The following is a 27,305-nucleotide window of genomic DNA, read 5'->3' on the forward strand; positions in this document are numbered from 1 at the left end:
ACGCTTGCTGGCTAACGATTAGCGCTAACCGTGTTGTTCTTTTAAGCAAGCGATGTCTGGGTATGTCGCGAAGATTACACCAAAAAAATGTGTTGCATCCATTTTGCTGCTAATGCTAAAGTAATGCTAACCACAAACAATGGGGAAACACTTGCTGGCTAACAATCGGCACTAGCCGTGTTGTTCTTTGAAACAACCGATATCTGAGCACAAACTGCTGTCGTGAGAGTCCGACAGAGGAGCTGAGCCTCCGCTATCCGTTTTAAAAAAACTAATGGGGGCTGTTGAGGATGAACATTTCTCAAGCGTTCAAAGTAGGCGTCCGAGCAAGCATTACTATCCTTCGATTCGGAACGCGCCAAGAATTGTTCCAACTGCCCTGGACAATCCTGCCCACTCCATGCTCCTTCAAATCCACGTCACTTTGAAAAGTCAAAATGGTCTCTTCTATGTGTGAGGGAAGTGAATGGAGGGGAAAAAATGTGTGAGCGTTGCCATCGTTTTGTTGCTTGAGAAACAAAACAAACAACAGACGCTTGACCAAAAAAAAAAAAAAAAAAAATCCAACCAACAGATGGACTCGTGGTGTCTTTTGTTTTGCGAAACTGAGCCGTCGCTTCTCGGGAGGCGTCCGAGGCACAAATTAGCGTTCCGATTTGGAGGGAAGTGCAAACAAACGTCAAGTCCTCCTCGCTTCTGCGTTTCCATCCGTGAAGACTCTCAAGCAGGTTTGAGCAAGACGACGCCTCCATGGAACACATTGGTAGCCGTCCAGGGCCTGCTGACGGACTTCGACAGAGTTGGGCTTCCGTTTGAGGCTCCTTCCAAGGAGGGAGTTTTTCCCCTAAGCACAAGGTTGGTGACCTCCCACTTTTCTCAACTCAATAAGTACTCTAGAAAAGAGATGCTTGCTCGTCCATGTGCAACTATAGGTACGATGCTGAGCACTCGAGTTCTGATGTTGCAAATGTTCAATGAGCTGCCTGTCACTGGCTTATCTACAGATGGCGGGCGCAGGAAGATGACCTGAACAGCGAGTGATTGTGTAGACATGAATAGAAATGAGAACTCTGCTTGCACCTGCAGATGATCTGGGAAATAAAAAAAAAAAAGAGCAGACTTGAATGTTACACTTCTTTGTTGTCCAACTATCGAAACTGCTGAGCTCTCTGAAAATGAAGACAAACTATTGATGTTGCTTTTCGAAAGGAGAACTAGTGTTTCATGTTCTCAAAAAAGAAATCAATTATTGTGTTTTTTTATGATTATTATTTTATTATATATATAGAGATATTATATATTAATTATTAAATATATATATATAATATTTATATAGTTATTGATTAATTGTTGTGTTTATTATTTTTATTATGTTAATATTATATATATATATTTTTTTCTAATTATGCTTCTTATAGGAAAAAAAAAAAACCTTGACGCCCTCCCCCTCTCTCCTTGTTGTAAAGTTAAATGTTAGCCGGATTCCACAATCGCGGTGATGTCAGGATGGAGAGAAAGCGGCGGCACGGCGAATGTCACAGCTGCCACGCTGTTGTCGTGCCGACGTGCTCGTCCCGCCTCGGGAGATGAGGTGGACCTGTCGGACGTGAAGCCTCGGGACGCAAGGCCACAGAGTTCAAATGACCTACAGGTGGATTTAGGTGCGTACTTTGTGTAATTATTAATCAGCACATTCATACAAACTTGGCTGCTTCAACCTTTTGAGCATTTTCCAGGGTGAATGACACGTTGCTTCATTTTCGGGTTACATAATTCAACCAATTTTGGGACCTGTGCCTTTTATGGCTAGTTACGTCAGCCAGCTCCAACCCCGTGAGCAGTCGGCCGGGCTCGCTCCGTGGCGGCGACGTTACAGGAAGTCTTTCTGACTTTATGACTTCCTGCGCCGTGCCGAGGACGGGAAACGGACTGCGTGTAAGCGTGAGGAAATAGCTTTTTTGTTCCCAGAGTAAATGAGGGAATTTCATGGCCGTGTCCATCATGATAAGACGCACAAAAACGTTGCCAGGACCCCTGCCTGAAATTGAACAGGAAGTTGGCGATTTGGGTTTAAGGCAGCTCATTTTGGGGGGGGGCAAGTCCATGGAAAACAAAATAGCACCTAGCAGTAGTTTCCCCATTAGACAAGAAGTTTGGTGGATCTGTCTATAGTGACGGGACCCACAAAAAAGCCTCAAGCGTCTAAACCTAAAATTGAAACGGAAGGCACAAAGGTCATTTGGCTTCAAAGCAGCCATTGGAGACAGAAAAAAAAATTCAATCAAAACAAACACACAACGCTTATTTCACTAGCCAACACAAAATTTGTCTCTCGCGTCAGGGCGCACAAAAAAAGTCTCAAGCATCAATACCAAAGATTGAACAGGAAGGCGGCCATTTTGGATGAATTCTCTCTTTGTAATTTGTTTCGAAAGTTGGCTGTCTTTTCCAGTAACTTAAAGCAACTGCTGAATGTGTTTTAGCAAGATAACGTTTGTTTATTTTGTGTGTGGCCCAAACAGCGTTGGTTGGCTTGGTGTTGGGCAAAAACCTCAAATCATTTTCCCTCCTCCCTTGCCACAAAGCAACCATGATTTCTTACAGTATGTCCTCACTAGTCACCCACTGCCATCCCCCTTTTTTCAAAAGGCCTTTCTCCATGTTCCTTTCACACACACAGCCCCCCCACACACACACACGTTGGAGTTGTTATCCTTATGCCTTTATTGTAAACTGTGTGCAAAATTAGCACTCGTCAAATGGCACACGAAGAAAGCGAGTTGAAGGAAAGAGCTGGGCGAGGGCGTTATTTTGATGGAAAACTCCCTGAAAAGCTTCCACACATGCTAGAGAATTCCCCCTCACTTAGGGGGGGGGGCAAGGAAAAAAAAGGGGGGGGGTTGCAAGAAGACACCACGCGGCCAAATACATGCAGGAAGTAGTTGACACACATGAAAAGAAAGCGCGAGATGTCCCAGCGCAAACATTAAAATAGTTGAGCTCTCTGGGAAAGTGGAGCTCTCGGCTTTCCACGCCACACGGGGTGGTGGAGGGGGCTCGGGGGGGCGGCGTTAATCCAGCGTAGGCTACAATGTGTTTGACTGGCAGGTCCCCTCACACTCACGGCCCCTTCATGAAGGAGCTGGCAACTCACGACAAGTGTTGGTATTTAGGTGGAGCTAGCAGCCTGGGAAAAGGGTGAAGGCCCAAGTCAGGTGATGTGGGAGGACCTTGTCCTGGGGCTCCCATCTCGGTTTAGCGTGGACCTGATGACCCTCCATGGCTGTACTCAAAGGGAATCGTTTATTTGTTCGACTTTACTTCAAAGTAAAGTACTATGGAAAATGTGCAGACAATCGCTTGCTACTTTGTCGTTTTCCAGCTAGTTTGCTAGTTGGCTCGCGGGTTAGCAAACGTTAATAAACCGTTAACTCTGCCCCAAGTGTTTTGACTATTACTAAATTTGAAAGACAATGTTTTCCTTTTCCACTAAATGTTGTAAGGGTTTTATGTGATAATACACGTCGGTGATTTTATTTGGCTTTAACCAATCTTAGGAAAGAGTAATTTAGCTTATGGGGTTTTTTTTACATGCTGGCCTCATATGTGGGATTTCTTCAAAAATGATGCAGACCCCAAAAACCATCCTTTTTTCATCCTTGATTAAGTTTGGTCGTCACAAACAACACCACGTTTTAAACTGGCGACATCTTCGTACATGAATACAAACCGTCTCCTTTAAAAACATGACGACCGTTTCCATCTGGATTTATGACGGCGGACTACTGCCCTCTAGTGGACACGTGTGCCTCGACGGTGCACTAGTGGCTCCAACAGTCCAGAACGTTTAAGCAGGGCCCTCCTTTGCGGTTAAGTGTGAATCAATCGTCTGACCTTGTTGTCAATGCAAACCCAAAATAGTCGCTTTCATGTGTGAGAAGTGACTACTGGTTGCTCTGGATTATGTCTTCTGGCACGACAAGAGAAAAAAAAAGTTGTACGAGCGGCCAGATCATTTTTTCCATCTTTTTTTTTTTTTTTTTTTACCACCAGCATGCTCGCAGACGAGGAGACGGAAAATCGGTGTCAGCACACTCCGTCGCTGGGAATGAGGTCAAGAGCAACAGGAGGGAGTACCTGACAGTTCTCAAATGAAATGTACGTGAACGATTCAATTAGGATTGCTTTGAACGTTTCAGCGCCGTCTTTTGGACTTCCGTGACGATTGGGCAATTTTGACAGCTCGCCATCTGCTATTAAATTGACCTGTTCTTTAAATATTGGGGCTTAGTATAAAATTTGATATAAAAAAGTTAAAATTTGAGACTATATTTGACTTATTTGATTTTTCTTACAGTGTACAGATGGGACGAAATATTGAATGGTTTCAATCTATTCCTGGACCATGTCAACACACATCAGAGGATAATCGTTCAGGATTTTTAATTTCTTTTATTTAATAACAAAGCATCCAAGCCATCCAGAACCGAACCTCAAATGGACTTGAAGGAGATGTTTCCTGTAGCAATTCGGAGGTAATTTAATTCCAACAAATCTTCCTGCAGCGTCTCGTTGGTCCCGTCGTCAAACACGTCGCTTCTGTTTGATTCACGGTCCGTTTTGACGTTCTCGCCATTAAGAGTCGTCGTACGGCTTTTGTCGTCACCGGTGGGCACCGGTACCTCACTACTGGAGAACCCAACTCCGGGTTCTGTGGGAGCGGCCGTCGGCGTCAGAGTGGTGATGGCGCCGCCTTTGGGCAGCCTGACGATGGGCCAGTTTGCGGCGACACGCTTGGGCCCAGCGTGATGGGCCGTGTTCACGCGTCTACCTCTCGCCGTGCTGCTGGTAGACGTGCCGAAGAGCCTCGACTTGCCCTCGGCCAGCTTCCGCTCGGTGCCTTTCGGGACACCGCCGCCCGCAGTTTGGTTTTGTTGGTTTCTGTACCGTAGAGGCCAATTTGCAACCGGGCTTGTATAATTCTGGTTTAGACCTTGAAAAATCTGCTGAGCGGCAGATTTCTCAGATGGTCTGGCTTGACCCTTGACCTGATTTGATGGCTGTTTTAGCTGCCCGCGATCCAGGTTTTGGGGATATGGAAATCCAGTCGCCGACGGAGCGGCTGTTGGCTCAACTCTTCTCCGGTTGAAAGTGTATTTGGACAAGAGAGAGGGGTAAATATTGGCCGCTTTGAAGCTTCTTCCCTTATTGGTCGCAGAGTCACCGGCAGAGGCCATGGAGGCCGGCCGACGGGAGCGTCCCGTCACTAACTGTTTGAAGGACAACAGAGGTTTCCTGGTTGTCATGGCCGCCGAGCCGCTTGGCAAAAGCGCATCCTTGTGGCTTTGAGCTGAAAAGCGTGCAGGTAAATAGACTCTCGAGGGGACTGGATACCGCCGCCCGGCGTTCCGGCCCGCGTCGTCTTTGGCGGACATCGTCCAGCTGTACAATGGAATACTTTTGTCCTTCTCAGATTTGGATACGGCAGAGGAACGTAAAGGCTTCCCGAAATCTTCTCGACTGACAAAAGACGGCTTGAAGGCCAACGACTCTTCCTTCTTCGATTTTTCCCGCCAGTTGCTGTGTTTGAAAACAGAGGAGTGCGGGTTTTTCTCCACTGAGGCGGTCACGGGTCTCAGCGGAAACCTGCCGGGTCTAATCCTGTCGGACATTTTCGGCACGTCCGCTTTGGTGGGCTCCTTGCGGCTCGCGGTCAGATATCGTGCCGGCTGCGACAACCTTTGCCACACCGACTGACCTTCTGATGGATCTCCTCTTCTTGCAGATATTTTAGGAGCGTCCCCACTGGGTACCTCTTCACCTCTTCTCAGGTCTTCTTTGCGGTTCCTGGATCTCGGATGTAAGGGATGACCAGGTGCCGATTTCAGAACCACCACCGGGTATCGGTAGAGGTTTTCGCCTTGCCGGACGAAAAGCCTGTCGGTCGGTCCCGTTATCTCCGATTGGAACGGTTTGTAATCTCGGCCTCTATGACGGGAATGAAAAACATTGTTTGCGTTGTGCGGCTGGCTCGATTGAGAATACGTCTTCACAACATCAGCACGGAGGACGCCGACGGAACTGGCTGCAGGTGAGAAGAAAGACCAGTGTGATTATTTTCAACAATAGTAAAACAATGCATCAAAAGTATGAAAAGTCTACACACCCCTGCTCAAACATGTATGGTTAAGAGATAAAGTATGTTTTTGTGTGAAAGATGGGGTTGTTTTTTTTAAATAGAAGAAAAAAATTATTGTTTGGAAAAAAAATTTAAATAGCCCAAAATATTCATAAAGCACGTGCTTTTATTGGACTTGTTGGATCAGCGATGAAACCATTTTTTTAAATCACGTTTCTGAATAAAAATGAACAAAAATCATTTCACAATTACAATTTTTTTTTTTTACATTTCTAACATGGAGCCAGCAGGTTTGTGGTGGTGGGGGGGGGCTCACCTTGTGCAGAACGCGGGCTCAATGACAGCTCAGCGACAGCTGCACAGACCGGCACAAAGACGAAGAGGAGCCTGCGGATGGCAACGCAAAAACAACAAGCACAAGCGTGTAGTGCAACAAAACAGGATCAATGTGCAAAGTGGAAGCGACATCTTTACCTCGTGACCAGGGGCATCATGAACAACTAAAGGCTCCAGTTGTGGTATTTTTATTTATTTTTGTTGGGTTGTCAGGGCCACTGCTTGGGCGTCTGATTGGAGGGAATGCCTTTCACCTGCTCCACTTCCTCATTGGGGTGCTGTCGCCTCTGCCAGACCAAACTCGTGCAAACCAGAAGAACCAGAGCATGAAGAAAAATAGGACATTTGCCGCCCGACTGAACGATCTATGCTGTTGAAAGTCCAGCCATGATGTGAAAAAAAAAGAAAAAGAAATGAAATGTATCAAGTTGAAGCGTGTTCAAATCATGACCACTGGTGCTCTACTAAAGTTAGAGACACCAGTTTCTCCAATCAACATGTTATTTGTCGGATGTCATAAAAGAACGGAAGCCCGGAGGTCAACGGGAATGCGGCCATCTTGGTTTTATGTAGCCATTTTGGATGAATTTATTTTTTAAACAGAAATCTTGAAACAATTAGGCAAGAGAAAACTAGGTGGCTCTATTTAAGATATAGTGCATCTATATATAAATCTTTCTATAAAACCCAAAAATAAAAAATCAGCACGTGATAGTCGTACGATCGGGCATTGCTGTTGTCATGACAACAGTGCGTCACGTGTGCAACGCCGGCCAAAGGAGGAGAGTGAAATTGCTTGTGCAGTTGTTAAAAGGATGACTGCTCGCTCTGAGTCATGGTCTGACCATGCGGTTTTAAAAGCAGCAACGCAGCTTCGCCGGAGGAGTAGATCTTGTGCAAGTATTTGTTTTTTTCTATAATTATTTGCATGGCAGAGTGAGTCGTTTTTATTGTGGTTTGATTTTTGCATATAATTTCTTATGGATGTTTTATAAAGGTTTGTTCAGTTACATGATAGTTTAATACGTTTTATTTTAGTTTTATTATACTGAACCTATTTTATAAATGTATTTATAGTTTTAATTATTTATTCTTTAAATTAATTCATGATGGAGTGAATGATTTTTCTTAATTATTTTTAGAAATATGACTAGGAAAGTCATATTTGTCATCTAGTCATCTTTTTTTTATCTTATTCTTTATCTTATACTTTATCTTTTTTTAATTGTCGCATGAGTGACAGAGTAATTTTACTTTACTTTGGTTCTGTTTTATAGAACAAGGGCCAAAAGTATGAACTTTTTTAAATCAGGTTTTTGTAGGAAGCTGTGGAAGGAAGAATACATGGAAGGAACGTAGGAAAGAAACAAGCATGGAAGGCAGGAAGGAATTAAGGAAGTAAGGAAGGGATTCGAATTGTATTTAGAGAGGTTAGAATAGATTAATAGCACTTTAATCAAGCTCCACCGTCGACAAAAATTGATAGTCATTATAAATCATTGGGGGGGGGGGGCTGAAAGGCGTGGCTGGGAGGCTACGTAAGGAAAACGGGACTTACGTGATGGCGTCACACGCCGCGTTGGCTCGCGCAAATTAAAAAAAAAAAAGTGGTGAAAACTTTTTGGAACTCCCTCCGCCGCTCCTCCCCCTCCCCTTCCCTTCCCCGTGTGTTTTTGTTGAGGGGGAAAGTTACTCCGTGTTCGCTTCGCTTAAAGTACCACTTCCTTCGCCATAGTCGGTAAAATGTGAGTGTAGACATTTGTTTGGGGCGAAACGGCGACGGGACAAGGTGGGCTTCGAGTAAAGGAAGAAAAAAAAAAATCTCAGCAGCCGCCACCATCGTTTCACCTCTGCCGTCTGGTTAGCCAGCTAGCTTGCTAAAGGCTAACTGCCACAACTCTTGTGTTTCCACTGGACGCCTTACTCAAGGACCACAAACCAAAAGAAAAAGTCATGGCGGAAACTAAAATCATCTATCACATTGATGAAGAGGAGACTCCGTACTTAGTGAAGATACCCATCGGTGCCGAAAGTATCACCTTGCTGGATTTTAAGCAAGTTCTGAACAAGCCCAACTATAAGTTCTTCTTCAAATCTATGGACCAGGACTTTGGGTGAGTTCACTTGTAGCGCGCTTACAAAAAAAAAAGTGTTTGAATAAGTGACCTCAGCAAACATGATCATTACAATGGATTGGGGGGGAGGGGGGGCATTACCTGTCCTTACTGCTTTTCTTTGCACTAAACTCCAAACCCCAATCTCATGAAGTCCATCATGGTGAGATGCTGTTTTTCGTCCCCCGTTCTTGAAAACGTTTGGCCGCCAGCCACCCTTTCTTTCCCAGGACTTCCTCCCCCCTCCTCCATTCTCCTCCAGATAGAAGCAAGCAACAATCTGGCCCTCTATCAATTCATCTTTTTGTGCCGGCCCGGCTGCTAATCCTGCTGCAGAGGAATGTGCTGTTTGTGTGCTTTTAGGAGAGCCCAAGTGGAGGACGCGTATGCATATTATGAAGCATTGACTACCTTAACCGATTTTTTTTTAAAATGTGAGAGAGCCCACACACGGCGAGGGGGGGGATGCCGTTAGCTCACTGTTCAAATAGTTTGCAGTGTACACAAACAGCGCACTTCATAATTTTATGGAGGAATGATTTGGGAAAAATAATCTTATTGCCATTGTGACTTGATATTTATGTTGTCAAGGACCTCTTCTGCTGTTTTGTGACAAACACAAACATGGATTTGACAAATGTGGATTATGGGGCAAATCCTTAACGTATGTTTTTTATTTATATATATATATACACACACACACACACAAAAAGAAACTGATGTGACAGCGTTTTTGTAAAGTGAATAGACTAAATTTATCCAAGTTCCTCAAAAATTCAAATGTTTACAAATAATTATAACTTGAGGAGACACTACTAGAGGAATGCCCATTCTTCGCAGAGGATAAAGAATACATATGACATTGTTTCAGATTTGACTGGTTCCTAATCGAGTGTATGCTTGTTGTTTTCAAGCTGCAATCGTAATTTTCAGAACCCATGACTCATCATTTTTATTAATTGTGATTTCGGTATCAATCAAAATCAGAGTTTTTTTTTGTTTTTTGTTTTTTTACTTGAAAAGACCTCATTTGCATATTTCCAACACTCTTTTCAAATGTGGCTTCCGAGTCGGCCAGTCAATCAAACCAATGGACCCCTCCTTCCACCCGAGCCGGTGGAGTCTTTCTTTCTTTCTTTCTTTCTTTCTTTCTTTCTTTCTTTCTTTCTTTCTTTCTTTCTTTCTGTCTGTCTGTCTGTCTGTCTGTCTTGATTCCTTCTTTCCCCTTCTTTTGGGCGGGAGGCAGCGGGCTAGGACCAGCGCTGAGGAAACTGGTTCCAGACGGGCACCATTGACTGGGTGTCGACATCACTCAGGATTTTTGGCTATTTTTCGCTGGTGCCATGGCGCATTCCTCTTCAATTCATTCTTTCGCTCACTTGAAATGCTGCACTGCTTGATATTTTAATAAAGATTTTTAAAAAAATGTGTTTTTTATATAATAAAAATTTGAGTCACACCTCTGATGGTGATCAAGGAATTAAAAAAAAAAAAAAACTTTTTGTCATGCTCAGCTAAATCCCACGTACGTAAAACATAACATATGGTTTTCAATGTTCAATAGCAACATAGCAGGGAAAAAAAAGATTGAGGCTTCTTCTGTGCCGGCCTACAAAAGCAGCGCCGAGCAGCTGCTTAAAACCAGGGGAGCCCGAGCGTGCCTCCCTCCCGTGCGTGTGCGTGCATGTGTGTGCGTGCGTGGGCCCGGCCCAGCCCATCTTCCTCTTAAGCACTCCAATGAGAACTTACGGCAAATGTCTGCCAAACACGGAGGAAAACCCCCCGAGCTTGTCTGATGTTCTTTACTGCTGCGTGTTGGAACTTTTTTTCTTCTTTCCGTTGTTTTTCGGTCCTGCTCCACTTTTGAATCTTTTGTTTGTTTGTTTCAGGGTGGTGAAGGAAGAGATTTCGGACGATGGCGCCAAGTTGCCGTGCTTTAATGGTCGTGTGGTGTCCTGGGTAAGTACTCACTTTGCACAAGCACGCCATTTTCTTTTCACCTCTCAAAAGAGAGCCATAGATTTTACTTTCTGCTCATTCTTACTGACTAGCATTTACTCTTTCTTTCGAACCTAAAATTTCTGTTCTCTGATGGCAGCCAATTGTTTGCTCAAAACTGTCCCCCGGTGGGTCTCGGTTGACGATGGAGACAGCTCGGGGAGGTTTGAATGTAACCTTTTGGCGCCGGGAGCCGACTTGGCCCGGTCCAGCAGGTTTTGGAGGCTCGGGCATCTGTTAAGTCCATAAGAATGAAGCGAGCGCTTTAAAGCCGATAGACCCGCGGGAGCGATACGTGAGACGCACGCTAAGGAGGGTGGAGGCATCCCGAAAGACCTCCGCCATTTGCGTGCGCACGTATGTTGGAGGGGGCGGGGTCAAATAATTGACATATTACCTCTCGAGCCCCTCCCCCTTATGTTTCGACATTTCCCGTCATCGCTCTCTCTTTCCCCAACTTCTCTGGCTAATTATTATTATTTTTTTGGCATCAATTATGGACGTCAGCTGGTGTCGTCGGACGCTCCGGCGACAGAGCCCGCAGCTGCACCGGCGGCGCTTCCCGCCGTGGAGACGCCCGCCCAGCCGTCACCTCCTCCGCCACCGCTCCCGCCCCCGCCCGCCGAGAGGACCGGGGGCATCGGGGACTCCAGACCGCCATCCTTCCAGTAAGCGAGCAAGAACTTCTTTGATAAGGTCACCGGATGTGCCATAGCATGTTCTTCTGTAAAACTGGAGTTGACCCAACGCCGAATTTCTCATTCGGTGAAAATGAGAAGCCGGCAAGCCACGTGCGTTTTGCGTCACGGGATCTGGTCCCGCTTTGACCCCGCGTCTCTCGCAGTCCCAACGCGACGGGCAGCGTGGAGACGCTTGACGAGCAGACGGAAACCGAGTCCGTGGTTTCCTTCAGGAGAGAGCGACCTCGGCACCGGGAGAGCGCCGAGCAACACGGTGAGCTATTCTCGCCATATCATCAGGAAATGGCGGGAAATCGAAACCCCGACGTCTGCGCTTTTCAGGACCTCGGGTGAACGGCCAGAGTCGCCTGGAGCGCCACTTAGCGGGCTACGAGAGCTCCAGCACCATGATGAGCAGCGAGTTGGAGACCACCAGCTTCTGCGACTCCGAGGACGACGACACCATGAGCAGGTGAGGCCCGCGGCTCCGATCGCGAGCCGAGTCAGGTTTTCTCCGCTCCACATCGGACGTGTCTTTGGTTAGGTTCAGCAGCGCCACCGAACAAAGCACCGCCTCCAGACTCTTGAAACGACATCGGCGCCGCAGGAAACAGCGCCCCCCTCGCTTGGAAAGGGTACTACAGAGCTGCGCTTGATTAAAGCTTGTCATTCTTTTCATTTCACACACACTGCTGTGGAGTTTAAAAAAAAAAAAAAAAACCATTTCCTGTTCTAGGCTTCCTCCTTCAGCAGTGTGACAGATTCCACAATGTCTTTGAACATCATCACGGTCACCTTGAACATGGGTAAGCGCATCTTAGCTTCTTCTGTGCTTTTGATTGCGTCCCGTCGTGAGTTCTGATTGTCTTGCATGTTTCACACCTCAAGCTTTTTTTCTTAATAATAAATGAATGAGCAAAACCAGCATTTCTGTTTTGGGGCTTTTCCACCGTGTAGAGAAGTACAACTTCCTGGGCATCAGCATTGTGGGCCAAAGCAACGAAAGGGGCGACGGCGGTATCTACATCGGCTCCATCATGAAGGGCGGAGCCGTGGCCGCTGACGGACGCATCGAACCCGGCGACATGCTCTTGCAGGTGACTCCACATAATCGTCTCTCTCGGCGCCGCCACGATGAAAGACAGTCGTTGATCTGTTTTCCTCCACAAGGTCAACGACATCAACTTTGAGAACATGAGCAACGACGACGCCGTGCGGGTGCTGCGGGAGATCGTGCACAAGCCGGGGTGAGTGAGCCGACGGCTCGCTCGGCGCGTCCGTGAGCTCGCCGATGAATACCGCTGACGTGTTTGCCAGGCCCATCATCCTCACCGTGGCCAAGTGCTGGGACCCGTCTCCGCAAGGTTACTTCACTCTGCCGCGTAGTAAGTAGGCCCAGAACACAAGGTTGAGAAAAAAATGCCTGCCGTTTTGAGCGCTTTTATAATCTCGTCACGCAGATGAACCCATCCGACCGATTGACCCCGCCGCTTGGGTCAGCCACTCGGTGGCCATGACGGGCGCCTACCCGGCTTTCCCGGGCAGCACCTCCCTCAGCACAATCACCTCCTCCTCCTCCGTCACAGAAACCGAACGTGAGATTCTCATTCCCTGTTTGATGTCTGGCCACTTGGCCATCAATCATTGCACACGTCCCCTCAAGCCGTGTGAAATGGCTCCCCAGGATTCGATGACTTCAATTTGTCGCTCCACTCCGACATGGCGTCCGTGGCCAAGGCCATGGCCTCGCCGGAGTCCGGGCTGGAAGTCCGGGATCGCATGTGGCTCAAAATCACCATCCCCAACGCTTTCCTGGGTAAGAGAGAGAGAGCACAGAGCCTCGGCCCGCTTACCTCCAAATTTCACATGACTTCACAGGGCAGGCATTATGTTCCGGGAATTAAAACCGTGTGATTTGTAGGAGGGGGGAGGGAGGGAGGGAGGCTATGAATGTGTGAGCGCTTGTCTTGACTGAAAACAGCTGTTAAATCGGAATCACCTGCAGCTGAATCACGTGGAGTTTATTATTTTTTTTGTCATTTTAAATGACGTGCATTTAATTATTATTATTATTATTTTTAAGTACGTCCCTCCTGATTTTTTTTCTCTCCACAAGTGTCGCCAGGCAATATTCAGTAGCAACATTGTGAGTCGCCTGCTCCACGCGATCCAAAGCAGAAAGTGCTGCTGTTGTTCAGGGTTCCCCGCGTGTACAAATCTCATCTCGGTTCACTCCGCACGCAGGCTCTGACGTGGTCGAGTGGCTCTTCCACCACATCGAGGGATTCCAGGACCGCCGCGAAGCCAGGAAGTATGCCAGCAATCTGCTGAAGGCCGGCTTCATCCGTCACACGGTCAACAAGATCACCTTCTCGGAACAGTGCTATTATGTCTTTGGCGATTTAAGCGACTGCGAGAATTGTAAGTGGCGTGCGCAAACGTCAGACCACTCTGGAGCGCGCTACAAATACATTTCAGGTCACAAAAGACTTAGTCGGTAATGTCGCACCCCCGTCCATTTTTTTGTGTCCTCCTTGCACACAGATATGGCCAACCTGTCCCTGAACGACAACGACGGTTCCAGCGGGGCCTCGGACCAGGACACGTTGGCCCCGCTGCCCCTCCCCGGAGCGTCGCCGTGGCCCATGATGCACACGTTCCCCTACCAGCCGTACGCCAGCCACCCTTACTCCAGCCAGCCGCCGCCCTACCACGAGCTCACCAGCTACAGCTACACTCCAGGAAGCACCGGCAGCCAGCACAGTGAAGGTCAGCGCTTTTGAGTTTATTCACTAATTGTTTGAGGGGGGGGGGGGGGACATATCGTCAACGTAAATCTGTCACCAGGGAGCCGAAGCAGCGGGTCGACACGAAGCGAAGGCGAGCGACGTCGCGGCGGCAGCAAAGCGCCCGGTAGCGCGACGGGCGGCGGGGAGAAGTCTCCTTGCGACGGCGGCGCCGGCGGCGACTCGCGCTCCGGCAGCGGCAGCGAATCGGAATACTCCACCCGGAGCAGCTTGAGGCGGGGCCACGGCTCGGCCGCTCCCAGCGAGCACAGCCACGCCTCCTCCCAGCGCTCGCATCATCACCGCATGCCTCAGCCACCCCCCCACATGTCGCCCTATCCTCCGGGCATCATGCCTTACAACCCCATGATGGTGATGATGGTACCCCAGCACCCGGCCATGGCAGGTGCCCACACCCTTCCTCACGGGCCGCAGCTGCCCACGGCCCCCATGCACCCCGCGTTGCCGCCGTCCCTCCAATCGAGTTTGGCCGGACCTCCCGGCGCGCCGCCCACCCGGGACTTGGGCTCCGTGCCCCCCGAGCTGACTGCGTCCCGCCAGTCCTTCCACCTGGCCATGGGTAACCCGAGCGAGTTCTTTGTGGACGTCATGTAGTCATCACGCGGCTCGATGGTGCTTCTCGCAAGGGCCTATTGGATTAAGGGCGCTTGTTCCAAATTTGGGGAGAACAGGGTTAACATATTCAAACGGTCCATGTGGAATTGACGTGTCAAGTCGTCTCGTCTGATTCAAAGCGTACCAAACCGAGCATTGGACATAGTCGGTGACTTTTGCGCGCCTTTTCTGGTCATTGCTCATTTCCACTTTGCCCCTCCCTGTGTGACTGAATGTGTGACATTCCAGAATGTGCGCGCATATGTCAAACACTCAAGGTTACCCTGGTGGGTCACCTTTTTGAGTGCCTTGGTTTTAACACACTCCAGGTACACGACGTCACTCTTCGAAAGATATGGTTTTGTACGGCATTGTTTTACAATGAACGTGTGTGTGTTTTTCCATGATTCAGCACACGGCAAGCTCAAATGTGAAAGACGAAAAAGTAGTCAATTTTTTGCTTTGTGACGACAGCCTTCCATTGTCACTAATTGTGTAATTGTGAAGTGTACTGTATAGAGGGTGCTTTGTGGTACAAGTTGGTAAAAAGAGAGAGACCTTGCAGAAAGCGGTACGTTTAAAAGAAAAAAGAAAAAAAAAAAAAACATTGTAGATGTTAACTGTGATCCACGAGCCTCACACTTGTTTTGTGTTACTGACTCACATTATTTACACATTTCAATTTTTTTCCTTTTTTACGAGTGACTATATAGATCATGTATAACCCAAATATCAAGGTGCAAAATGAATTCATTGTTACGCGCCAGATTGCATTTTCATTGACTTGATTCTGCTGCCTTTGGTGTCAAAAGAATAAAAATTGATTTTGACGCACTATTATGTTGTGATTGTATTTTTTTTTTAATTTAATATTAACTTGGTCGCATGTCTGTGTGAGTGAACGTTTTGGAATTGCCTAGATTACTGTATAAAACCCTCTTAATGTGATCTGGTCATATGTCTCACATATTGATGTATATGCGGGGTGTGATGAAAACAGATTTGAATCAAATAGCCGATTCTGGTTTCAAAGCATCAAACCGAATTGTTTTATTGTTGGAACCGCCCCGAGTCAAGATGGCGGCTCGGTCCGTACCATTCGCAATCAGCGGATGAGCCAATCACAACTCGTCATTTTAGCTTAGCCTGCGCAAGCTAAACATGTCTTCCAGAAAGTGTATTCATGGCGTGGAGACGAAGGAATGATTCTCGATATTTTCTAGCGTGGACAAGTCGAAAGGAACGCAATGTCGTCGCCTCTTTTTTTCCCCGTGGAGTTTTCGCTTTGCGTTCTCTCTGGAGACTAACCGGATGACGCTCGGGTACGTGACACGCCGAGATTTGTTTTGTTTTGATATGACAAAGGAAAAAAAGAGCGAGGGCTTTTTTTTTTTAAATGCAAATAAAAAATGCTTTAAAATGCAAATAAAAAAAATCTTGCCGCGATGCAAGATGTCTATTTCAGTGGGCCACCATCATTTCCTCTTTCGGTGAGGTCTAAGCCAAAACTGTGGCAAAATTTAAGTACTAGCAATCCTGTATATGATTTTATTTTTTTTTTCATCCACGTGCAAGTCTGACAAATCTCGTTTGGATTAGATTTGCGTTGGAATGCCATGAAAATGAAGTGCTGAGCAAATGAAATGATGCATGAGTCACGATTGTTCGTTTAGGCCACCAGGGGGCACTTTTAAACGAGTCTTTAAATAGTGCAGGGGGGGGTGGACTCAGGGAACATGATAATAAAAATAACAGAAAATTGAGAAGCACTGTTTGAAAGCTATAGGAACAGAAAATGTCATTGTTTCAATCTAATCAGAGTAAATAAAAACAACAACATGGCATGGCCACTATAATTTACTTGGGATGTTTAGCGAGCAAATCATAGTTTTTGTTTTTCCATTAACTACATTACGAATTGGATCACCTGTTATTTACTAAGTATTGATATAACGTCACCCACATAGAAAAATAATAGCCAAAGACTCATAAGTCATATTGTATGTTTGACCCAAGTTGACATTATCTGACGTCGCCTCCCAATTTCTGCAGCACGCCAAGGCCGCTCTCCTGGTACTCGGCCCTGGTCAGCCAGAAGGATTCTTTGTCCTTCATGATGTTGGCCAGCACGGCGCCGCCCAGGAACACCATGTGTTTGCGGCGCGGTGGGTCCTCGATGCGAATCTTGAACTTCTGCGGAGATGAAGTGAAACGACTTCAAGTGTGACTGAGAACATTTCAGGTTCACTTGAAAATGTGTGCAAGAAAAAGTAGTGTGTGAGGAAATCCAAAATGCATGACAATGCCCGGATTCATATGTTTGTGGGGGTCTTACAGCCAACTTGTGTATGTCTCCATCCAGAACCCTCTCCAAGTAGAGCTGCTTGATCTCTCGCTCCAGTCGGGACGGGAGCCCGGGGTACATGGTGCTCCCCCCAGACAGGACGATGTGTTTATAGAAGTCTGCCCTGCAAACGGCAACACATCAAAAGCGGTAATCCCCCATCTTTGACTTCCCTTGCAAAAGTCAGTCAAAGCCCGATTGCGACCACAAAGTCTTGTCTTAAGATGTTGTTATGGACGAGGACAGACGTGAGCTCCACCTGAGATCGATGTCAGCCGCCTGGATGGTGTTGAAAAGGAGCTCAGCAACGCCCGCCCCCTCCACGTTGATCAGGTGGGGCTGGAAGAGCGCTTCCGGGGCGCTGAACCGCTCGCCCCCCACCATCACCTCCCGGCCGTCGGGGAGCTGCAGCAGACGCGTTGATTGCTCGCTCGGACGTCACCAGCCAAACCTCAAAGAGCGTCTGTCGGTGGAGGTCCGGCCTACCGTGTAGGACTCCACCAGGTAGGTGGTTTCCGTGGCGAGGCGCTGCTCCTGCTCGATGTTGTATCCCACGTAGCACAACTTCTCCTTCAGCATGCGCACCGTCTCAAAGTCGGCCGAATGGTTGAAGGCGTAGCCGCGTAGCAGAAGCAGCTGAGGTCACAAATGGGGTCATGGCGTCACCATCACAAAGTTCTTTGATTCTGCCACCTATTTATTGGTGGTGTAAAACATTTTGTTTCACACGGTTTACATTTAAAAGACGAGCAATGACAACAGGAAGTTTTTCTACTCGGCCGAGTGTATGCTGGAGATGATTGAATGCGAAATCCGGCATTTTGCACCTTGATGAGGTAACGTGTGATGTCACGCCCAGCAATGTCCAGCCTGCGCGTCAGATGCGGCAAGGAGAAGCCTTCGTACACCGGACAGATGTGAGTGACACCGTCTCCGGAATCCACAACCACACCGGTCAGCAGGCCTGTTGGCGGAAGTGTAAATATTTTCAAACACACAAGTCAAATTTTGAGTAGTATGACAGATTTGTATTTATTTGTTATTTATTTATTAATTTAATTGTTTTAATATATTTTTTGTTATTTCTTTAGTTATTTATTCATTTTTAGCGGCCGGTGGAGTTCAAGGTGCTCGGTGGACGGCGTACCTTGAGCGTACAGCGTGAGCACAGCCTGGATGGCCACGTAGATGGCGTGGAACTGGTAGGTCTCAAACATAACCTCGGCGATCTTCTCGCGGTTCTTCGTCGGGTTCATGGGAGGTTCCGTCAGCAGGATCTGCGTTCCACGGGAAGCTTATACCGTCTGAGTCGTGATGACCGTCCGGCTCTCATCTACCTTGCAGCGGGACGGCTCGATGTCCAGCCTCTCGGGTCCGAAGGTGTGGTCCCACAAGTGGAGCATGTCGTCCCAGCAGCGCACCATGCCGTTCTCCATGGGGTAGGCCACCTCCAGCAAGGAGCGGCACTCGCTGGCCTCATCGCCCACCATCAGGTCCTGAGAGACAACACGAGGTGAGAGAAATGGCGGCTATCATTTCCACGCCTCGCCTTCCCCGCCGTCCTTACCTTGATCTCAATGTTGCCCACTTTGGTGGTGGATCGAATAACTGGGCGACCCACCATGGCGGGAAAGATGTGATCGGGGAAGTTGGAGCCCGCAAAGCCGCATTTGACAAACTGGAGAGGAGGCATCACAGCCATGTTAGTCCCACAAATCAGCAGCACAACCATTTGCTCCAGCCAGGGAGATTTTATTTTCTTTTTTTTGTACACAACCAGCTATCTGGAAGTTGTTGTTTTTTTCCGCATCACGCACAACTTTGGAAAATTTGTTATTATTATCATCAATCTACTAATAACTAATCATTTCACGATATCATTATGTTTGTTTTATTTCTTTTATTTGTTTGGCAAATTTAATCTTTTTCGACTGTGTTTTTTTTAAATTAATTTAGTTGTTTATTTTAAATGCACCAACAACCAAGGGTAAAACTTTGCACTTCCCCAATGTTCAAAGTTTGCCTAACCTATCCCATAGTCAAGATGTATTACATCAACTTATTTCTTTGGACCAATTATTGCTATACTTTTATGTTATTTACATAAAAACAACACAAATTGGGTCAAAAGGGATGCACCCAACATTTTGTTAGTTAGTTTTGTTAGTCACATGACTAACCCACAGCCATTTGTTTGGGGGGGTGGGGTTGATTTGTTCATTTCAGAGTATTTTAGCTGAGCGTGAAAGGTGGTCAGTCCATCAAATTCCAAATTCAGCCATGCCGTGTCCCTTCCTTTGCCAGAGGGATGGCAGCGCATTCCAAGCAAAATCAAATAACAGCCCCTCCTATGAAACTAGCGACCGAGGTGTCTCTCAGCCAATAGCTGCTGAGATGACAACTTCACCGCCTTGTATGGCGGCGGCCGGGTAGAGCGGCGAGTCCAGACAAGCCTCTGCGTTGGTCCCTGCAGCTGGCAATAACGCACCACGCCCAAAGAGGAGCTCCAACAAAGGAACTCCAAGTGCTTTGGACGCATTTGACTTACCCCGGTCCCGTTGTCGCAGACCACCACTTTCCGGCCCTCGCTGTCCATCTCGGCGCCGCTAACAGCTCCGACGTGCTGCCCACCTGGTCTGCGCAGCCTCGGCTCCTCACCTTACCTGGCCCAGTAGGCCCGCCCCTTTTAGAGGCCGGCTTGGGTGGGACGCCAGCGTTGCTGCCTCCCCCTCATCATTTTTGTTCCTTTGAGTCTGCTTCCATCCATGCATCCATCCATCCATCCATCCTTCCATCCACGGCAGTAGCTTCGCAAACAAATTGTACTCACAGAATGAAAACAAGCAAAAAGTCACTTTGGATAGAAATACTTTCATTTATTGACATTAAACCCTCTTTCTTTCTTCCCCTCAAATGCTGTGGAAGAAAGTCCACCGGTGGCGGTCCATGTCTCCGAGGCGGCTCTCCTCGTGTCATCGACATAGCGGGCGTGGCTTAAACAACACATCACATGATGTCAGCAGGTCAACACCAGTGGTTCCCTGAGTTCCTTTTAAGGCAGTGACATGCTCACTGTGCTTGGAGCTTGCTAGCTCCCAACAACAAACTTTTTTTTCTGGATAAGTATCATAACATTTGGTTTAGCCTCGTGAGCTTTTATTTAAGTGTACACATGATGTAAGTTATTTGACTGGTTCTTTTATCCCAAACAAAATATTTAGGTTGCATTGCCTGACATGTTCCGGCGAGTACTTTCGCCTTCATCAGAGTGTCATGAAGGCGGAAGTACTAGTTGAAACATGTCAGGTAATGCAAGCTAAATATTTTGTTTGTGATAAAAGAACTAGTAAAATAATTGACAATTGAAAACAAAACGAACATAGTACAAACATGATGTAAGTTGATAAAAAAAGAGAGAAACTATTTTTGTGCAGAAATGATTTTTCCCCATTATGTCAAGTTAACAAAATGACTACTGTATATAACCAAAATTAAAAATACTTCATTAAAAATGAATACAGCTCCCGCTAGAGCGCTAACGGGGAAATGTCGCCCTCTGGCGGAGGACATCTAATTATTTTTTTAATTATTTTATTTTTTTCCCAGCGTATCCATACTTCTACTAAGTACAGATTGTTCGTACGTTTGCCACCTCTGCGGAGCCAGGCACTGTGCTGCCGGATCGAGCAACAAGAAACACTTCAAGAACAGAGAGGCGTTATTTTGAGATAGCTGTCGAGCTTGATTAAGTGCATGATGTTTTGTTTAGGTTTTTTCAAATTCGAAATTGTGACATCATGGCACGGCCCAAGCCCCGCCACAAGCCCATCTCCGGCAAGTGTCTTTCGTGCGGCGTCATCTCATGAGTCGAATTCACTGTCGCTGCTGACCGAGATGTCCGGCGTGGAGGCGCCGGTGCCCCTGTGCTCGGTCCCCGTGCTGCCATCGCTGGCCTCGGGGCTGCCCAAGTTCCGCGGGGAGGAGACCAATGAACGGGGACGGTCTGAGGGAAGGTGGGCCGGGTCCTGCGGCAACCTGGTTCAGAAACAGCAAAGAGAGTCATTGCAAGACCTGAGGATTTTTTCTGTCTCCATTAAATTGGGAATATTCCATGTGTAATTGTGTCAATTATACTTTAAAATATCCCTTAGCTCTTGAGCACCCCCGAATTGTTTTTCACTCTCGTCAATTCACTAATTTATCTAACCCTAAAAAAATCCATACATTTTCACAGACGCATTTTAAGTATTAATGCAACCTAAATTTTTGGAGCACTCTTGAAAAACTGAATTTAAATGATGTTGATTAGAAAATGAATGAATGCTTTCAAACATCTTTTTCTTTTTTTTTTCTGATTGGTTTACTTTAGTAAATTCTTGCCGTCACGTCACAGCGCACCCAATCTAGGTGGTCGCTCGTGGAAGCCAGGTGTCACGGGCAATGGAAGGAACGTTTGAAACAGTATTATAATGCTGAAATTGATATCAAAGGATATAAATGCGAATGCAGCAATTGTCGAACTGTGGGAGCCGCCGAGCGAGTGAAACGGAGCCAAGGATACAATTTAACTCGTAAGTTGTCGTAACATTAATTAGCCTACATTAGCCTAGCGGCCCTAGCCGCTAACGTAGCCTCGCCGCCCCCTTCATTTGAATGTGCCGCCTAGCCATAGCCGCTAATACTATGTAGCCTAGCCGCTAATGTAGCCTAGCCGCCCCTTTCATTTGAATGTGCCTGCCAAGCCGCTACTTTGCTGATCGGTGTGGTAAGTAGTGTCGTGTAATATCTGATATAGTTCTCCTTTTTTCACGCGATTGTGTATTACCTCTTAACAAGTTGGAATTGAAACGCTTAAGAGGTTATTTTTTGTTATGAGCGTTCTTGATTTGCATCCAATGTAGCCCAGTTCATCGCCGGGGCTGCCATCCATTTCAATTATGAAATATAGGTGTTTGTCTTTTGTGACTGTGATGAACCCATAAACATAAATTTCATGATTGTGAGTGAGACTGATCATTTCAATGCATGATTTATTTCTTCAGTCTTTGTATTTTGAGTGTTTGATGATTGTGTGTGAGTGCCAGATTCTTAATTGGACCTGTTTTTATGCAGGAAAAGGAACCCATTCCTTCAGGACCAAAAATCCAACACAGGCCAGGTGATGGCGAGCTATGGGCCTGGTCTGGGCCTGAAGTTTAAAACCTGGAGAGGAACCTCTGCTGGAGCGGAACCCTCACTGCTCTGTTCTGGTAGGAGGTCGCTTCTTACTGCAGCCGCTTCTCTCTATTGTTATTTTAAAGTCTTTGCAACCTGCTTCACATTCCCTTGCCAACACGTTGACTGTCCTTGGGAACATTCAAAAGTTGGGCTGTGACTGGTTGAACTGAGTTTGAACCTACATTAGGGACAAGTTGGATTGTTTTGGTCCAGGTTGACTTGAAATGTTTACGAACGATACATGGCGCCAATTTAAATCTGAAGCTGTTTGGTCAACAAGGGTAGAAGGTTTTGCCACGCAGTCCCCACTGCTATCAAAATGATTTCGTGTTGACTGGCCGGCTCAAAGCGCCCCGCCCCTTTTTTGTCACTCACCTGCTTTTGGCGGAGGCGGCGCGGTCTCGTTGCCGCCGGTTCTTGAACCAGTTGCCGACCTGGGTGGGCGTGAGTCCCGTGGCCTGGGCCAGGTGGCGCTTCCTGGATGGGTTGGGGTAAGGATCTTGGAGGTACCACTCCCTCAGCAAGCTGCGGGTCCTCTCCTAGTCACAAACAGTGAAGAGGACGCAATTTATTAACTTGCTCAGAGACCAAGGCATAAGGTCACGGAGATCCTGCTTAGGGGTCCCTGTGACCACCAGGGGGCGTCCAAGAGCAACTGTCAGTCATTTATTTATTCTTTTAGCTGTCAGTCCATTTTACAGAATTGCTTTTATTACCGATCTTACCCATATAAGAGTTCAAAAAATAAAAGGACTTGCATAAAAATAACCCATCCATATTGGGTTATTCTTAATGCAGCAGTTTAGAGTTTTTTTTTTTTCTTTTAAAGTAGCATTGAGAACTCAGAGAACAAAATAAAATGTCTGTATTAGCTGTACAGTAATGACATGCTAATGTTTGTTTGTCAATACATTTACATTTATTACAGATCTACGTGACAAAGTTGATTGTTCTCGGACGACAACATATTTTGATATAGATTTATGACCGCAAGAATCTCATTTACTCCAGGTTTATGTTATTGCTAATCGATGCCACAAGATAGCAGCAAAGCACTGCTTGTTTTCCAACATTTCTTTAGCTACCATTCTTATTTATTCATTTTTCTGTGCAAAAACTAAATGTCGTCACTCGGCGCAGGTGGTTTAGGTTCCGATATTTAAGTGCAGTTTAGATATTCAAGCTACGAATGATCGTAAAGAGGTTGACAACATCCTTGATGGAAATCCGTTTTTGACAACCGATTTCTAATGTCGTCTTTCAAAATGGAACGCAGAGCTACGAGTCACCTATCATGCCCTTGCAATCGTATTAGACGGGATATTATTGGAAGATGTACGTAGAAGTCACCGTCGATCCACTCAATTGGATCATGTTTAGCCGCTTAACGTGCTGATGGCAGCATGGAAGCCAGGCCTCATCTCGCCACACGCACAGGTTGGTAGAGTTAAACAACGCTAACCAAAACAAAAGTCACTTTACCTAACAAAATCCAATGAAAACAAAAATACGTCGTAGGTTTTTAATTCGAGTGAAAACATCCTTAGTAGAATACATGGGAAGAGGATCTTGGGGAAGAAGAAAAAATCCGATCTGAAATTGTAATTCGTGTGAGAATTTTTTTTCTAAAATCTTTCAGTTTTTTTGGCGCAAAAAATAATCCCAACGATGGAAGCCCGTCTTGGCAAAATACGCAATCGCGGATGAATTACCTTGAAGCAGTGAGTTTTCTGCTCGCCGTCCCAGATGGTTCGGGGCAAGGGGAACTTCTTGCGTATGCGGTACTTCTCCACCGGACCCAGCGGTCGGCCTCGGAGCCTCTCAGCCTCCCGGTAGTGCGCATCCAGCCACAGGTCCTGCAGCTTGGCGTGGGACTCCCGTGTGAAGCGATGACTTTGCAAGATCTGGTAGAGCGCTTCGAAGTTGCCCCGATGGAAGGCCACCAGGGCTCGCGCCCGCATCACCGACTCGTGGCGGTTCAGGGCTTGCCCGGCCGGGAGGGACCACAAGAAGCGGCCGAGGCGCTCAACGTCGCCCGTCTCCTCCAGGTTCTCGCACACGCGGGCCACCTGCTCGGCCGTGAACATGGGCAGCGGGAACATGTCGCCAAAAAAAGAACCCAGTATGAGCGACCAGGACCGAGTGCTGCGCGGCGGCCGGTGTCACAGATAAAGCTGCCGTGAGTCAGGCCGTATTTATAGACGGACGCAATTAGCATCTCTGCGCTTGTTTGGAGAAGGATTATCAGACCGGGTTTTCGGGTGGGTGGGTGGGGCTGGAGTTGGGGTGGGTGGGGCTGGAGTTGGGGCTACCCTGGCCCGAGGTGACACACAGCTCATCAGCTTGTTTGGCCGATTAGCCTCAACATACATGGATAGAGTGATTCGGAGACGGACGGCGCGCCAAAGAGCGCCCGATCAATACATTGATGCCCGAGACTCAGAGGAGGTTGCCGTCAGGTGAAGGATGATCCACCACAAAGAAGATTAGCATCCTCATCGTTATCATCTTTGTAACATCTGCACTCTTCAATATAAACACACACACACAAATACAACACGTTTCTCAGAACCATTCTGCGTGTTCTTGCTGTGGAGGCCCCACTTGGCATAATTAATTAGTGGCTTAAACTGGAGCCTTCTGCCTACAAAAAAAAAACAACTGACCTGTTGATTCTGCCACCAAGCCAAGTAGGGGGTATCTGTGTGTGTGTGTGTTGGGGGGGGGGGGTATTAGCATGCTGTATAAATCCACAGTGAACACAATTAACAAGCAATTGGGAGGAGAAGTAATTAGTATTATCTACTTAACACTATGGCAGGGAAAATGGGTTAAAAACACATACACACATGCACACACACACGCACACACACACACACACACACACGCACACGGCTAATCCCCTCCAGGCAAATGTGTAAGGGCTAATTCCAAGCTCATTTGCAACTCAATGGCAGTATCCTCTCAGACAGGTCCATCCCATTGCGCCCCATAAGACATGGAGTGTTAGTTTTACACCTCACCTCACACAGGGAGGGCAGCGTCCCCCCCCTCCCCTTCCCATCCCGAATCAACGTCAACGGACGACGCTTGCTGACACGACGGGCCTCTCTCGCCACAGACGTTATCATGGCCGCTGTTTGAGGGATCGGCTTACCCAGAAGCTGGACGTTAAGCGAAGCCGTTGAGAAAATTAGCCCGGCCAATCTGCGCCGGCCATGGATGATTGTTTTTCTTTTTTGTCGACACGGCCGGCGGGAACTCTGACTGGGCAGTGACCCCTATTTGATTGAAGATGACTAGGAAATCCCCCAAACGTAAAATCTTGTATGTAATAATAAATGGCAGGTAGACATTTAAAGTATCGAGTACCAATTCGGTACCCACGTGCAAAGAATTCCAGATTTTTTTGTGGTACCGTCAGAACCGAATAGTTCATTTTTCACTTGGGCAAGCTGCATCGATTTTCGCCAGAACTGAAGGGGGCAGTATACGCACGCGAGCAGCACTGAAGAAGAAGAAGAAGAAAACTTTCGGTCTTTCGTAACAATGGCTTCAGCTGCTCTTTTTTTTTAAATTTATTGTCAGTCTAGATATGTGACTTGAAGAATCGGTGCCACTGCTGGTCTTTTTTTAACGTATAAAGTCTACTATACGCTTTAAGCAGTTTTAAATAAATGAGTGATTTTTAAAAGTAAGTGGATTCTGTTGTTTTTCACCGTGGTCCCGAAATAGTATCGAGAATCGCGGTAACTGACAGCTATTGGTAGCGACAACTGAAATTCTGGTATCGTGACACCACTAACGACGAGACGCTATGTATATTTAGCAAACGGTATGTAACAGGTGTTAGTGGAGTTGTTTAGGATTAAAGGTGGGACTTATTCTTACCTAAGAGCCTAATGCTCATTAATTCCTGCTTTGGTGACTTAGCTCCCCCCTGATCCTCTGCGGACGGGACGGGACAGGCCGGGCTGAGGCCGAGCCCGACGGACGCCTCGGCGGCGGGCGGGATCGCTCGTCCGTCCGAACGGGAAAGCCCGGCCCGGCCGCGCCATTTTCAGTAGCATCTCGGGGATGCAGATAAATGGTGCTGAAGAAAAGCACGTGGGTGTAGAAGATCAGCTCCAAGTGAAGGTAGTAGTGAAAAGAAAGACTGTCGCCACGCGGCAGAGCTTTTATTGATTTGGACCACTAAAGTCTTTGTTGTGCGCCGCGACAGATGACGGGCCTACTGTGTGACACTTAAATTTAATCTGCCATTTCAAATCCTCTTAATCTGTTCGATCATAATGATAGCGAGAGCTTGACCGGGTCCAGAAAGGCCGCCCGAGCTTTTTTTTTTTTTCTTTTCTTTCAAGGAGCCAGCAACTCTCGATGGAGCACTTCGTATTCGTACACTCGCTTGCTTCTCCAGGTGGATACGATTCAATCGAGCGGAATTCGAAAAACCACAAGGCGATCACGCTTCAAAAAAATGTGGCCGTGCGTCGCGCCGCTGTTGCTTGTGACACGGTGGCTCCCGTCCTTAGCATCCCCCCTCCCCTCAGAGGTCACGGGGTCAAATTCTGGGCTCAGGCCTTCCTCTGGCCCTCTCATTCCAAAAAGAATTGTCTATCCCTGTGAATCGGACCTCTCTGAAACAATACTTCAGTACGTTTGGCCCAACTTGATGTTCTCTAACAAGTCAACTGGACCGCATTGCCGGATGAGACTTTTCTTCAGACTGCTTAGCGGTCCAATTCTTTTGTCGAGGCTCTCGGTGGTTGCGCAAGGCGTGTTGGCACACACGCGCTGGCTGTTGTGCCAACACGGACGGAGCTCATCGTATCATAGGCGCTCATTCATTGATCGACCAGGACGGCGTGGGAGCCGAGGTGTGTTTTCATGTTTTCAGTGGGAAGCGTGACAACCGCGTCTGCGGGGCGCGTGTGGGGTGGGGGGGGTGTGGGGGGGGGGGGGGGGGGTGATCGTTGGTGTTGCTGAGCGCCTATGACAGCAGGGGTGCAAAGCTAAGAAGTGTTAGTGTGGTGAGAAGGATTACATTTATCTGCCAGGCCTCCTTTTCTCTCCCTC

The 27,305-nt window shown here is 47.3% G+C and overlaps 4 protein-coding genes and 1 long non-coding RNA gene across 5 annotated transcripts; 2 read left to right on the forward strand and 3 right to left on the reverse strand.

The window, feature by feature from the left end:
- Positions 1–1,435: 1,435 nt before the first annotated feature.
- On the forward strand, positions 1,436–5,912 carry LOC119129063. The gene is made up of 4 exons (XR_005099125.1): positions 1,436–1,661; positions 4,054–4,158; positions 4,358–4,535; positions 5,786–5,912. It is a non-coding gene; the product is annotated as an uncharacterized LOC119129063 (long non-coding RNA).
- Positions 4,487–8,775, reverse strand: LOC119129058. Its single transcript, XM_037262059.1, has 4 exons — positions 8,692–8,775; positions 6,614–6,762; positions 6,456–6,526; positions 4,487–6,085 (listed from the first exon to the last, which is right to left on the reverse strand). The coding sequence occupies exons 2-4, from the start codon at positions 6,631–6,633 to the stop codon at positions 4,494–4,496; spliced, it is 1,683 nt and encodes a 560-aa protein (XP_037117954.1). The 5' UTR covers positions 6,634–6,762; positions 8,692–8,775; the 3' UTR covers positions 4,487–4,493.
- On the forward strand, positions 8,429–15,505 carry dvl2 (dishevelled segment polarity protein 2). Its single transcript, XM_037262055.1, has 15 exons — positions 8,429–8,589; positions 10,479–10,548; positions 11,095–11,255; positions 11,432–11,541; positions 11,610–11,739; positions 11,812–11,902; positions 12,004–12,073; positions 12,225–12,364; positions 12,438–12,514; positions 12,585–12,652; positions 12,728–12,862; positions 12,952–13,083; positions 13,512–13,688; positions 13,812–14,036; positions 14,115–15,505. Exons 1-15 carry the CDS (start codon positions 8,429–8,431, stop codon positions 14,666–14,668), a joined length of 2,301 nt encoding a protein of 766 aa, XP_037117950.1. The 3' UTR covers positions 14,669–15,505.
- An 818-nt stretch (positions 15,506–16,323) lies between these two features.
- On the reverse strand, positions 16,324–19,702 carry zgc:101810 (uncharacterized protein LOC493612 homolog). The gene is made up of 9 exons (XM_037262069.1): positions 19,561–19,702; positions 18,580–18,690; positions 18,350–18,508; positions 18,160–18,289; positions 17,840–17,976; positions 17,499–17,648; positions 17,272–17,417; positions 17,004–17,136; positions 16,324–16,861 (listed from the first exon to the last, which is right to left on the reverse strand). The coding sequence occupies exons 1-9, from the start codon at positions 19,606–19,608 to the stop codon at positions 16,691–16,693; spliced, it is 1,185 nt and encodes a 394-aa protein (XP_037117964.1). The 5' UTR covers positions 19,609–19,702; the 3' UTR covers positions 16,324–16,690.
- Positions 19,703–19,871: 169 nt separating this feature from the next.
- six7 (SIX homeobox 7) lies at positions 19,872–24,395 on the reverse strand. The gene is made up of 3 exons (XM_037262070.1): positions 23,942–24,395; positions 22,605–22,768; positions 19,872–21,047 (listed from the first exon to the last, which is right to left on the reverse strand). Exons 1-3 carry the CDS (start codon positions 24,329–24,331, stop codon positions 20,873–20,875), a joined length of 729 nt encoding a protein of 242 aa, XP_037117965.1. The 5' UTR covers positions 24,332–24,395; the 3' UTR covers positions 19,872–20,872.
- Positions 24,396–27,305: the final 2,910 nt, after the last annotated feature.

This window comes from Syngnathus acus, chromosome 10 (genome assembly GCF_901709675.1).
Source record: "Syngnathus acus chromosome 10, fSynAcu1.2, whole genome shotgun sequence".
NCBI lineage: Eukaryota > Metazoa > Chordata > Actinopteri > Syngnathiformes > Syngnathidae > Syngnathus > Syngnathus acus.

Bases quoted from the DNA above. Each gene is read 5' to 3' on its own strand.
- LOC119129058 (XM_037262059.1), bottom strand. From the start codon at position 6,633: ATGATGCCCCTGGTCACGAG. The intron at 6,527-6,613 runs GTAAAGATGTCG...TGCCATCCGCAG, and splicing joins ATGATGCCCCTGGTCACGAG to GCTCCTCTTCGTCTTTGTGC. The intron at 6,086-6,455 runs GTGAGCCCCCCC...TCTCACCTGCAG, and splicing joins GAGCCCGCGTTCTGCACAAG to CCAGTTCCGTCGGCGTCCTC.
- dvl2 (XM_037262055.1), top strand. From the start codon at position 8,429: ATGGCGGAAACTAAAATCATCTATCACATTGATGAAGAGGAGACTCCG. The intron at 12,365-12,437 runs GTGACTCCACAT...TTCCTCCACAAG, and splicing joins CCGGCGACATGCTCTTGCAG to GTCAACGACATCAACTTTGA. The intron at 12,653-12,727 runs GTAAGTAGGCCC...CTCGTCACGCAG, and splicing joins TTACTTCACTCTGCCGCGTA to ATGAACCCATCCGACCGATT.
- zgc:101810 (XM_037262069.1), bottom strand. From the start codon at position 19,608: ATGGACAGCGAGGGCCGGAAAGTGGTGGTCTGCGACAACGGGACCGGG. The intron at 18,290-18,349 runs GTAGATGAGAGC...CGTGGAACGCAG, and splicing joins TCGAGCCGTCCCGCTGCAAG to ATCCTGCTGACGGAACCTCC. The intron at 16,862-17,003 runs GTAAGACCCCCA...TCATCTCCGCAG, and splicing joins GAGACATACACAAGTTGGCT to AAGTTCAAGATTCGCATCGA.
- six7 (XM_037262070.1), bottom strand. From the start codon at position 24,331: ATGTTCCCGCTGCCCATGTTCACGGCCGAGCAGGTGGCCCGCGTGTGC. The intron at 22,769-23,941 runs GTAATTCATCCG...GTTTGTGACTAG, and splicing joins AGAAAACTCACTGCTTCAAG to GAGAGGACCCGCAGCTTGCT. The intron at 21,048-22,604 runs GTGAGTGACAAA...TTTCTGAACCAG, and splicing joins GCCGCCTCCGCCAAAAGCAG to GTTGCCGCAGGACCCGGCCC.